Consider the following 14,036-nt stretch of genomic DNA (forward strand, 5'->3'; position numbering starts at 1 on the left):
CAGTTTGTGGTACTATATGCTTGACGGGTCCGAGAGTCTCATTTTCTACGAACAGTTAAAAGGGATCATATTTCCTAGATTTTGCCGGTTTTTATCTTTCCGTCGTTGATCTTAAATAAAGGGGAAACTTTTAGCTATTACATGTTGTAGATGTCTATACGAAAACGTATCAACCTCCCTTGAAAAAATCATGCAAATCGCTTGTGAATATATATATATATATATAGAGAGAGAGAGAGAGAGAGAGAGAGAGAGAGAAATAAAGGAACCACATCAACACCCAATCCTTGACATTTTCACATGTGCTGTGATGACTAGCGGTAATGTTTTTCCTTTCCGAAAGAGAAAAAAACATCTATATGAGACTGTTGCTTACGAGTTACAATTTACAACTACTTGAGAAATGTGCATTAACTTAATTAATGAAAGAGCAAAAGAATTAAGCATTACCCACAAAGAAAGCTAAAGATAATACTGTATTCTTTTATGTCTTATTTACCTCATAGTAACTTTTATATCATGTAGTTTAATGCACATGATAAAAATAAGCTTAGCCGTGTTCCGGTGATGATGATTAGTGGAAATGATCAATTAAATTCAGAGAAGTACAAATATGTTGCTCGAGGGGATCATGTGTATATATATATATATATATATATATATATATATATATATATATATATATATATATATTACACCTCATTAATTATTTATTATTATCCCAATCATTGGAAAATTTCAATATTAATAATTATAAACTTTGAACAGAAAAATAAAAGTTTCTGATGACTTTATGTTAGCAAGTATAACTAGTATATAGACGGTTGTGATATTGATTGATAATAGCAGTGTGACTTAGTAAGATAATAAGATTCTTACATTTGCATGAACTAATCACTCTTTTTTGTGAATATTCTTGGGGTTTTTTTTTTGTATGTCAAGTTTAGTTTTACAAGATTGTACAAACAAAAAAAAAAATTATGTAATGACAAAAAATACTAAAAAAGTCTGATTCTTTTTTATTTTCAAGTATAGCTATAGCCCATAACCATTTCTTTTTTCCTTCCTACATTAAGTATAGCGATACCTCATTATTCATTAATAAACTGCTAAGTGACCGACGGATCTGATATTTATGTCACAAATTAATGAATTAAAGAGGGACATTAATGGAAATTGGAATTCGTCAAGCAGATCTGCTACAGTTGCACATAATCTGAAATACTAGACCACCTAGTTTTTCATCTCTTTGACAAATAGTGGGCTTAATGTTTTTTTAATAAAAATTTGATCTTTATCCAAAGACCTTAATCGCTGTAATAAAAGAAACTTTAATGAGTAACGCTACGATAATTAAATTAGAGGTTGATTTTCCAGTAATTACTATAATAAAACAGCCTTAATTATGTGATCGGGTACTTTAACGTAATTAATTACCCTGATCGACGAAAGCCTAAACAATATATTTTTTTAATTTTTTAAAAAAAAGGAAAAAAGAGATAGAGATAAAGTGGTCTGACTTCTTCTCTACTGTATAGAGTGTTAAGGACGTAGTGCCAAGTTGAAGTAAATAGTCACTAAATAAATAGCAAAATCCAAAACCCACAAATCAAAAGTAAACTAAAAATTCATGCACCACCAAAGTTTGTTTATATATACACCATAGTCTGCACTACATTACTCAACTACGTCAAAAATTGGTTCAAATGGTGCAATATAGTTCCTTTAAACCCAATAATAATAAAAAAATAAAAATAAAAACACAAATTTCATGACCTTGACCGTAATTAATATCATCATCATCACCAAGTTTGATCCCCATCACAATCACAAATGTAACTAAAGTTCATGCACCAGAGTTTTGTTTATATATATATACTCTTCATGCTGCTCAACTACTTTGAAATTTGAAATTTGGTCCACGAATGAGTACTGAACATGACTATCACTAGAAATGTGTGTATGGTTTCTTAAAAAAAAAAAAAAAAAAAAAAAACTAGAGCAACGGAAATTGAACCAAATCGCGACCTTGATAATCATAGTCACAATAATCATCATCATCAGAAATGGGAGGAAAGTTGAGATCTATGACCAAAGTACCTTGAACAACATTTTTGGGAATCGCCACCGAAAAATGTGATTTTTTGTGGCCGCCGAGCGCTTGACCCGACCCGAACACTTTGTAACAAAGCTCACACTCGAAAATGCCTCTCTTCCTCTTGTTACTCGTAATATCGCCATTTTCCGATCGCTCTTCTTTTTCGAGACTAATATCAATCTTATTGTCAGACATCAATAGCTTCTTCCTGTGATTGGCTTTGTGTCCTCCGAGAGCTTGGTACGATTCGAATTCCCGATCGCAAGGCTCGCATCGGAAAATCTTCTTGCTCGTCGCTGGAATCGGAACTGGAACTGGAGCTAGAACCATTACTTCTTCTTCATCTTCTTCTTCTACAGGTGAGATCTTCTTCTTCTTCCTCTGCCATGTGTCGCGGGAGAGGTGGACCAGGAACGAAGCTGCTTCTTCTTCCGATAGCGCGGTCCGGCGACTTCTCGACGATCTCCGCCGCGTCGGCGTCGGTATCGCCGCCGCATTTTCGGTCGAGGGAAGTTTGTACTTCGCGAAATGAGACCTTATGTGGCCGCCTAAAGCCTTGCCATTGGAGAAGCTCTTGTTGCAGATCTTGCAGATCTTCCGTACTAGTTCCATCTTCGAGAAGAAGAACAAGAGAGAGAGAGAGAGAGAGATATATGGGGGTGAGTTATATTTCAGCGAGTAGGTTGAGATTAGAGCGTTTGGATATATATATATATATATATATGTATGTATGTATATATATATGTATGTATGTATATATATATGTATGTATGTATATGTGCGTGTGTGTGTGTGTGTAGAGGTGAAGAATATGAAGCAAGAAAGTGAATGTGTGAGATATGTTTCTACTCTTTATAAAGGTGTGTGTGATTTTGTGCCTCCTATAAAATCCAAATCTGCGAGAAGTAAAGCATTTATTTTAAAAGTTTATTTCTCTATATAATTCCATGTATTTCTCAACTGAATCTGCTGATTTTAGGGTCTCCTATCAAAAACCCTACGATAGATATTTTGCAATTACTATTAATAAAATATTTTTTTAAGAATATATTAGTGTAAAAGAATAATATCTAAACTTGTTTATCTTCTTCTACTACTTACGTCACGGGATAAGAATGAGTGAACAAACGAATGACAATACCTCAATTCAAATTATTTTCGATAGAAATGTTGCACCAAGGAATAATTAAGATAAAGTCAAAATGGTTGATGGTCAATTATATCTTCGAAATTATTATGATTCATATGTGTGTATAGTTTCCAAGTTTGCATGTTTATAGTTGGAAAAATTAACTTTTCAAATGTCTTGGCCTTTTTTAGACGTAATGCACATGCGATCACTTTAAAAATGCTGCCACAAACACTAGTTATCTATTTACGTATGTATATAATACATGATTTTGTATCATATGATGTTATATTCATTTCATAAAAACATAATGTGAGTATGTGACTACCGTATGTGTTTCACTCTGGCTCATAGGTTAATTTATTACCTCGATAATTAGTTTTCGTATGTACTAGTGACCAAATAATTAAGAATAACAATTTTTTCAAAAAAAATAAGTATAACGAAATTATGTCTATAATTCAGATATAATCTTCTAGCGTATGCGTTTCATGATATCTCTTGATGACCTATATGCAGTTACAATCTGGCTTATAGGTTAATTTATTACCTTGATAATTAGTTCATATTTGTGATTAATAGTCTTGGACCTTCTCTTGGTCATTTAAAATTCTCCAACTCCATCACTTCTTTGTCATTTTTAGATATCAATTCACAAATGTACTCCCTGTAATAAATGTTAGAGGATTCTTTTCGTTATTATAAATCAAGTCCAATTTATACAGATTATGTTTGAGTGTGTATCATAACACTATTTACCATATGCAAAATTAAGAAATAAATTTTAAATAAAAACATCAAAATAAAAAATCTCATCTTCGAATCTACATGCAATTAATGGGTATAAAATAAGCCTAAAAACTATGATAAAAATTATGTGGAAAATTTTCAAGTATTTTTTTAACGTGACGTGATAAGCAATTGTTAACGTGAATGTTCTGAACGACTTGAAAAGTAGTAACCGGCAACGTGTAATATTTGAAGCGGTTTCCTGAACTGGTTTGAAAGAATGATTCATAAATTAGACAAATAATATAAATTCAAAACCATGAATTTGTAAAAATAACTTTAAGATATATAGTTTTAATAGGCTACTTGAGCACTTATGTAATAGTAAATAAATGGATAAAAATTTATACTGAACAAACTGATAGGTGCGAAGTACTTTATAGAATGATTACTATACCATAAATCAAATACGAACCGAATATAAAATAAATTAGAAGGAACGTGATATATTAACTTGAAAATATACTTTCAATGTCTATATATATTATTATTTTTAGATTGTAGACGAGAGAGACACGTGCGAGTAAATATTTATATCTATAAGGAATGCGAGATTTATCCTCTCGATTTTTAGAAATATTATACATATCCTTCGTATTTAATCGAAATACGAGATTTATCTCATCGATTTTTAAAAATATCAGACATATCATTTCAGTTTAATATAAAAAATAATTTAAACTCCCCAAAATAACTTTAATAGAATAAATATTTATTTACTATTTAATTAAAAAAAATCAAAATATCTCTTTATAAAAAAAATCCTTAACCTTTTATAAAGAAATTTTTTAATTTAATTTTTTTTTGTATATAGAATATAAAATAAAAAATTATTTTATTAAGGGTATTTTGGGGAGGTGATATTTGTAATATAACATTTTTTTAGGGGAGGTATATGTCATTTATATAAAACTGAAGGGATATATCTGATATTTTTAGAAATCGAATGGATAAATCTTACATTTCGATTAAACACGGAGGATATTGTTGATATTTTCCACACTATATAATAGAACACATTCAACAAGGCTACATGCAGGAGAGAGAGAGAGAGAGAGAGAGAGAGAGAGAGAGAGAGAGAGAGAGAGAGAGAGAGAGAGAGAGAGGTCAAAAGGGTGAACTGAAATAGAAATTAAAAAAAAAAAATCAAAATTGATACATATCCGTAATAAAGACACTTGGCAACATTTTGGGGAGAAACAGTATTAATAGGCTGCGCATAGCATATATATTTTCGATTAAAAATATGTAATGGCCTATATGGATCTTTAGAAGTTAAGATACTAACCAATGAAACGAAAGAATCCGATAATATATTGAAATCGATACTATCTAACATTAGTTACATTGCTAGCTAACTCCAAATTGAACAACGAACAACCTCAAACGTTTATATCACCCAATCACGATAACTTTTATTAAAATATTATAATATTAATTTAGAAAAAAAATGAATCTAATACTTAGAACTCACGTTGTTTGATTTAGGATCGAATATTATGACTACATGTGAGCTGAAAAGTGAAAAGATCCTCTATTTCAACATTCTTTCATCGTTATAAAGTCAATTTTCGATCGCTCGTCACCTGAAAAAGAGGAAAAGTGAGTCATTGGGTTGTTGCAAATTTGTTCACGATGCGTTCTCTGACACTCAACAATATTAGTCTAATTACCATATGAAGTGATGAGTCTTTTTAGCTTTAGAAAGAGACGTATTTTATTATGTTAAGTGAATTTTACTCAAAATTTTGTGTGGAATGTAATATTCATAAGCCCAACCCAGGCCCTACAACAAACCCGATTTGGCCCGACCCAAGTGCTAAGTTTTGCCGATTTTTTTTATTCATATGTTTTATTTTTGTTAATAAAAATATAATATGATACAAATAGATAAGCTATTGTATGAAAGTTCCAGTTCCAAATACTAGAAGATAATTTCATTTTATAGACTCAAAAGTTATGAAAATGTCTCAATTAGACTCACTAGTTCATAAATATTTAAAATTGGACTTTTGTACCAATTTCGGACAAAAATACAATTTCAAGGTAATATAACCATTTTTCACTTCACTTCATTCCCTACTTCTTTTCATCTCTCATTCTCTCTCATTTCCTCTCGTTTTCATCATTTTTCGAGTATCCAATTCGTTCAATCCCGTCGAAATGGGATAGTATGCTCCTTCATTCATCTTTTATAGTTATGTTAATATAGTTTGTGTAGAAAAAAAAAAGTTTGTAGATTTAGGTCAAAGAACCCTGAATTTAACGTTATTTCCGATGAAATCCGATAGCTTAGGATGAAATTTAAGTACTATTTCCGATGAAATTCAAGCTAAAATTCCGACAAGATCCGACAGGATCTGGTAGAATATGGCAAGATCCAAAAATCCAACAGGATCTGGCAGGATCCGACAAGCTGCCAAAAATCCGACCAGATCTGACGGGATCCGACAGTGTCCCATGAAAATGAAAAAATCCGGTATTTTTTATTTAATGTATTTATGTGATATTTCTTGCAGTTTTTATTGATGGTTAACGGCACATGGGAGATAAATGGACACTTATACGTGTTTAAAAATGCAAGAACATTTTCGCTTGAAGTTTCGAAAGAGACGACGTACACGGGGTTAGTCGACAAGGTGTACAATAGAGTCGATATAGACAGATCAAAGTATGACTTAAAGTTAGAAGTTCCATATGAAGCGGGTAATATACCGATTGAGCCTGCTTTATTGAAGGACAATATTGATGTTAAGTATTATACGAAGCGCAAAAGTCGTAGAAAATATGCACTTTGTGTAACTTCGATATCGAAAGAAATCATAGCGTTAAGTGCAAACAAAGTAGATAAAGGAAAAAATATTATCAATGAAGAGTTGCCTCATGTTGAACTCAACAAGAGACGAAAGAATTTGATAATCACCGATCGAGATAATGAAGTATATGTGCATGACAGAGATGATTATCACAACAACGAGGAAGATGATGAAGAATAAAATAACAAGGTTGACGAAGATAAAAGTGACGGAGGAGAAGATGGGAGAATTCGAAGATAAAACAAATATCATTCACTCATTCTTCATAACGTAATTCGATCCGGAAAATTACTCTCACATACAAACGTCAATTTGTCCTAAAACACGAATTATAACAAGATTAATCACGTAATGTATAACAAATAATTTAGAAAAATCAACTAATAAATTATAAAAAAAAAACAAACAAATATCATTCATTCATTATTTATAACGTAATTAATTTTTTTTACTTAAAAACACAACTAAAATTTGAAAAAAATTTAAAAAACAGCGTCGGAGGTCGGATCTCGTCGGAGACGGTCGGATCCCGTCTCGTTGAAGACCGTCGGATCCGGTCAGATCTCGTCGGGTTCATTTTCAACCAAAAATTTCCAGAAATTTGACAACCCTAACTTAGTTTTACCTCTAAATCACATATAAATCAACTTAAATAACTTCTTACACTACTACAAAAATAGGATTCTACAACGCTTAAAAACAGTTGTAGAATGATTCTACAACGCTTCTTAAGCGTTGTAGAATCCTGCGTTGTAGAAGCTTCTACAACGCTTAAAAATCCGTTGTAGAATCCAACAGCTTTCTACAACGCTTAATTATCCGTTGTAGAAACTAAGCTTCTACAACGGATTCTTAAGCGTTGTAGAAGCTTCTACAACGGGTTGAATCCATTGTGTAATTTTTAAACATTTTCAAACATCTCGCCGCGGCGACGTATAATTCGCGCCGCGGCGACATATTCTACAACGGATCTTCAATCCGTTGTGGAAGCACGTCGCCGCGGCGAGTTATTTGCTGCGGCGAGGTACGTTCCACGCCGCGGCGAGAACATTCTACAACGGAAAATAATCCGTTGTAGAATCAACTCGCCGCGGCGAATAATACACTTCGCCGTGGCGAGAAATTCGCCGCGGCGAAGTCAAATCTTAGCCGCGGCGAGATTATTCTACAACGGATTATCATGCGTTGTAGGAAGGGGATGAATTTTTTTTTAAAAACTCGCCGCGGCGAAGAAAAAATCTCGCCGCGGCGAGACTAAGATTTCTAATTTGCCTGCTCTCGGTATCTTGTCTCGCCGCGGCGAATAATATTTCCCGCCGCGGCTCGAATTACTTGCCGCGGCGAGAAAAAAAGTTCGCCGCGGCGAGAATCATTTATTTTCAATCCAGAATCTGTTTTTTACACGATACTAGCACCTGAAAATAATCTTCAATACAAAAAATATCTAATATATACATTCATCTCAAATATCCTCATCTTTAAAACATTCAAAATCTAATATATACATCTTCGAAAAAACTAGCTAATCGTCACAGTTAATAAATGTTTGTACATAAGTTACCCATTCTTCCCTAACTCTCTCTAAATCCTCTTTTGTATAGGATTTCTTATTTTCTAATTTTCCTACACCTCCTACGACTATATCACGCATATAAGAAATGACAAAATACCCGCATTCCGTGTTTCCCGTTTGTCTCGGAGCGTCCCAAGCCTTGATGTACGTTGATTGCCCGTTACTATTGGCGTTTTGATGCTCGAGCTTGAAATCAACAAGAACCCTATATAACACGGAGATTATAAGAGAAAAAACATCTAGAACGGTTTATAATAAAAATTATTTAAGAAATCAAAATATTACCTTTTTATCAATCGATTTAAATCCGTTGGGATTTTATTTCTCAACGGGTCAAAGAACATAGCGCTATTTCTCCAAAGGTCGAGGACAACGAGCATCCAATGCGCACCTTTGTTATACGGCATCAAAACTAGTTCACCAAATTTGCAATGTCGTACCACGTTTCCAACGTCCTTGACTCGTTTTGACAAATAAGCCTCCTCGTCGTCATTTTGTATATACGAACTTAAGCTCGGATTTATAAAACAAAAATTTCGAGTCTTCTTCGCCTTTTCTAGCCTCGATCGTAGATAGCTATGACAAACAAATATTTAGTTGATCAAAACACTAAATATTGAATATTGATATTAAAAAACGCATATAAAGAAAACTCTTACTCCATATAAACCGTTATGTTCCCCGCGCCAATTTCCAAGTATTGCAAAAAATCGGAAATGTCTTCAAATGACACCGGAATCGGGATAGCCGCGAGACTTGGACTAACATTGACCATAATCACATCCCCTTCCGGTAACATTACTTTGTTGGCATGTTGAGCGAGCAATCGATACTTTGGATTAATCACCTTGTACGGAATCTTCTTAGCATCATCGATGCTAGCTTCACTCTCAAAACCGAGCTTTGAGAGTTGTTTGACAACCGGACCGCGACTCTCTATTCCCGAGTCCATTTCCATGAGTCTCTTCGGCCACGAGACAAACCCGCCTATAGCATCTTCAACGGTTTGAGCTTCTTCGGTGGGAATTGGCAATTTTGCTTTTTTAATCAAAACCCCCAAAACGGCCACGCGTAAATTTCCTTCCTCCAAAGGTGAGAAATGAACTACGCCCCCATTCATGTACGCTCGCCCATTTGCAACATGAATTGTGCCTCCGAACTCGGTGTCATCAATGAAAAGAAGACACTCGACGCTTTCATCCGAACTCGGTGTCACCGGCGTGGTTGGATTCAAAGAGCAACTAGCACGGACACTATTTGGTTTTTCCACAACAATAGGATCGATCTTCGGACGATCATCAACAATGATAGGATCGATCTTCGGACGATCATCAACATCGTCGTGTTCTAAGCGAATCAAGAATTTTATCAATAACTTAATACCAAAACATTTATCTTTAATAAATAGATAAAAAAAAAATTGAACATACCTAAAGAGACCGCTTCATTGACGTGTTCTTCAACATTTGCCATCTCTTTATCATCAACAACCTTCGCGTTGAGATTCTCTTTCACTTGCTCGACACTAGGCGACTCGACATTAATGCTACCATTTCCACCGAATGCCTTCATCACCAAAGACTTTAACTCGCTCATTTCCCGACGCATCTTCATTACTTCTTCGTTGGGCGTTGGAGGAACAAAGTACTTAAAACGCGACGTGTGTTTGGATTGACCGCAAACTCGCGACGTTCCCAAACCTTCTTGCAAAACACTCTTTCCCGATTCCGGCAACCATGTCCCTTGCGATGCTTGTTGTGATAACGTTTTCTACACATAAAATTATTTGAAAATAAAATTACAAGGTTAATTGTTATAACAAAGGTAAAGAACTTACGATTTTTTCTCCCATCAATTTGTCTTTCTCATCCTTGTAGTTATCTACGTCTTTCATTCGCGAGTCAATCCAAAGTTCCTCTTTCGTAGGCCATTCCCCCGTTTCGTCATGCTAGTAAGAAGTAATTATATAATAAATTAAAAAATAATTGCAACATTTGAAATAACTAAAAGAAAAAAATGAATCTAACATTTTCTTGATCAAGCTTTCGATATCCATTTCGGCCCGTTCGAGATTTGTACACACTTTTTCCGATATTTGATTTCCCATGTTCCGATGTTTGTTTGAACATTTCGGTTCGTCTATACTCAACAAATGCTATCCAATATTCTTCGGTGATACTTGTATAGTATGTCAAAATACAAGCCGGTCTCTTTAAGGCGATTGGTTCGTTGATTATGTCTTTGAGTAGATCGTTGTATATCTCATGACGAAATAACCTTGCGGCTTCTCCGACTCTCATAAGGCAATCGTGTTTTTGTTCGATAGGAATCGTAAATCCTTCTTGCATTTCGTTCCAAATCCGTTCTTTAATTTGGGCGTTGTCTTTACATCTCCAATCACGCATCGAAAGTGGAACGTGTTCTCTTGCTAACACGCCAAAGTAACTCGACAACTCATCACCCTCTTTACCGATTGGTTGCCCTTTATCATCAAATTGTACCGGGATTTTTTTACCAAGTGTTTTAGCCTTATTAACCCGACCCATAAGGGTGTTTCTTCGTTTTCCTTGTTCATCGGAGTTAAGCGCTAGTTGTCTTCTAATTTTTCTTTTACCACTACCGCTAGAAGTAGTAGTAGTGGACGACATTGAATCTAATAAACAAAATTCAAATCATAATTTCAATTTTCAACTCAAATGTTATCAAAATTTCAACTCAAATATAACAAAAATCAAATATAAACTCAACTCCAATCACAATATAAACTCAAATCCAATCCGATTCTAAACAAAAACACAATTTCAATCCCAATTCAATCTACTATCAAATATATTTCTCAAATCAAATCAATATCAAACTTCAATTCAATAAACTCAAATCCAATACAATATCTCCTAATTTCAAATCAATATCGAATTCACACTAAATAAGTTCATGTAAAATGTTCAAAAACATTACCCGGAGTTGGACGAGCACAAGGGCGGCAAAGAGAATGTGGTGAGGCGAGGTGAGGGCGCGCGGCGAGGGTGGGCACGAGCAAGGTGAGGGCGCGCGGCGAGGGAGGGCGGCGTGGGCGCACGGCGAGGTGAGAGAGGGCGGCGTGGGCGCGGCGCACGGCGAGGAGAGGGAGTTGAGGGTCGGAGAGAACGCGCGGGAGGGCGCGGTAGTTCAGCGAAGTGAGGGACAGAGAGAGAGAGAGGGGCCGAGAGAGAGAGCGTGGCGGAGAGAGAGAGGGACGGGCGGCAAGAGAGTGGCGGAGAGAGAGAGGGACGGGCGGAGAGAGAGAAGGACGAGAGAGATAGTAGATGAGAAGAAATGAGAACGAGAAATGAGAGGGAAAAAAACGCTAAGTATATAGATATGAATGGGCGCGGGTAGTTAAAAAAATTTGAAAATTTCAGATTTTTTAACGCTCCTACAACGCTTATTCTAAGCGTTGTAGGATCTCGCCGCGGCGAAGTGTATTTCTCGCCGCGGCGAGATGATTCTACAACGCTTAGAATAAGCGTTGTAGGATCCTCGCCGCGGCGAAACCAAATTCTCGCTGCGGCGAGAGTTACCCAGAAACGTCTCGTCGCGGCGAAAATGTGGCATCGCCGCGGCGAGGTAACCCTAGATGTCCTCGCCGCGGCAATATACAATTTCCGCCGCGGCGAGACCTTTCTACAACGCTTAAGTAAGCGTTGTAGAAGCCTCGCCGCGGCGAAGGCTAATTCCCGCCGCGGCGAGGAATACATTCGCCGCGGCGGGAATTGTATGATGCCGCGGCGAGAGTATATGTCTGGAACATGGTGCTCTCGGTAAGTTTTTCGCCGCGGCGATGACTTGTTCCCGCCGCAGCGCAGGACTCCTGCCGCGGCGGGATTTGTACCTCGCCGCGGCGTGATATGTCGCCGCGGCGAACGCATATTTTTGCCGCGGCGAGGACATTCTACAACGCTTATGGAAAGCGTTGTAGAATGTCTCGCCGCGGCGAAGTAGAAAGTTCGCCGCGGCGAGTGACACGAGACTGGTGATATAAATTCTCATTTCTGGTCTTTTTCACTTTGAACTCTCTCATAACCTCACTCGAAAAAATTAGGGTAACCTCATTCTAGAGCGTCCTCGTTTACTAGTCTCATCTACACATTCAAATCTTGTAAGTTCTTCTTTAACTTGTTCTAATTGTTTTTCTCTTGATAGTTTACTAATTAGAATTTGGAATTTTTTGTATAATTAGGGTTTTTCTATGAATATGAGAAAGTGGATGTGGGAGAATAGATTGAATGAGATATATCGAAAAGGTGTAGATGAGTTTTGTGATTTTGCTAGAGAGAACATGGTAGATTTGAAATCTATTCGTTGTCCTTGTATTAAATGTGGAAATCATAGACATTTTTCGATTGATGTCGTTCGGACCCATTTGTTTGCATATGGAATAATGACCTCGTATCAAATATGGTTCTACCATGGTGAGGTTTTTCGTTCTACGGCAAATGAGGATGATGTTGAAGATGATATTGATGATATGTGCGGCATGATGAATGATTTGGAGGACGATTTTGTTGAGCGACCGGAATTGTTTGAGTCCATGATGAATGATGCGGAGACACCATTATATGAAGGGTGTACAAGCTATTCGAAGTTGTCATTTTTAGTTACATTATTTCATTTGAAGGCGTCGGGGGGTTGGACTAACACTAGTTTTACTCTATTGTTGGAAACACTGAAAGAAGCATTTCCGAAAGACAATAAAGTACCTTTAAGTATGTATGAAGCAAGGAAGACTTTGGGTACATTAGGCATGAAGTACGAGAAATTCCATGCGTGCCCAAATGATTGTGTTTTATATAGACACGAGTATGAAGATCTAGATGAATGTCCGACGTGCAAAGAGTCACGGTGGAAGAAGGGTAAAATTCCATGTAACGGGGTTAAAGGAGTTCCAGTTAAGGTACGTACATTTTCATCACTTGATTAGGAAATACATGTAGCTCATATTCATTATTTATTACTGATTTTCGTTAAATATATTTCAGTCGTTATGGTACATTCCTCCAATGCCGCGCTTTCGTCGAATGTTTAATAGTGTCAAACACGCGAAGAACATGGTTTGGCACTCCGAAAAGCGTATCGATGATGGTATGTTGAGACATCCTGCTGATGCTGCACAGTGGAAATCATTCGATTTAGAGTATAAGGATTTCAGTGTTGATACTCGAAATTTGCGCCTTGGTCTAGCTTCTGATGGAATGAACCCGTTCAGCATGATGAGCAGTAAATACAGTGTTTGGCCGGTTATACTTGTGAACTACAATCTCCCTCCAAAGCTATGTATGAAGAGAAAGTTCTTGATGTTAACGCTTTTGATTTCAGGACCGAATCAACCAGGAAATGATATTGATGTCTATTTGGCACCGTTGGTCGATGATTTGAAGATGTTATGGGAGAAAGGGATGGAAGTCAAAGACGCTTACCGTGGAGATTCGTTCAACTTAAGGGCAATGTTAATGTGGACTATTAACGATTTTCCGGCCTATGGAAACTTGTCAGGATACTCTGTGAAATGCTCGATTGGATCTCAATTGGATCTCAAAGAGATGAATATAAGAAGCATTTTGCATCCCGAGGAGGGGGGTGGGAAAAAAACAA

General features: G+C 36.2%; 1 protein-coding gene across 1 annotated transcript; it reads right to left on the minus strand.

Moving 5' to 3' along the window:
• Positions 1-1,996: 1,996 nt before the first annotated feature.
• LOC149379884 (C2H2-like zinc finger protein) lies at positions 1,997-2,710 on the minus strand. The gene is made up of 2 exons (XM_089604070.1): positions 2,456-2,710; positions 1,997-2,380 (listed from the first exon to the last, which is right to left on the minus strand). The coding sequence occupies exons 1-2, from the start codon at positions 2,708-2,710 to the stop codon at positions 1,997-1,999; spliced, it is 639 nt and encodes a 212-aa protein (XP_089460196.1).
• Positions 2,711-14,036: the final 11,326 nt, after the last annotated feature.

The sequence above is a fragment of the Urtica dioica genome, chromosome 12 (genome assembly GCF_054948205.1).
Source record: "Urtica dioica subsp. dioica isolate 48M chromosome 12, U.dioica_male_clone48M_v1_H2, whole genome shotgun sequence".
Lineage (NCBI taxonomy): Eukaryota > Viridiplantae > Streptophyta > Magnoliopsida > Rosales > Urticaceae > Urtica > Urtica dioica.

Bases quoted from the DNA above. Each gene is read 5' to 3' on its own strand.
- LOC149379884 (XM_089604070.1), bottom strand. From the start codon at position 2,710: ATGGAACTAGTACGGAAGATCTGCAAGATCTGCAACAAGAGCTTCTCC. The intron at 2,381-2,455 runs GTAGAAGAAGAA...ACGAGCAAGAAG, and splicing joins AGAAGAAGAAGATCTCACCT to ATTTTCCGATGCGAGCCTTG.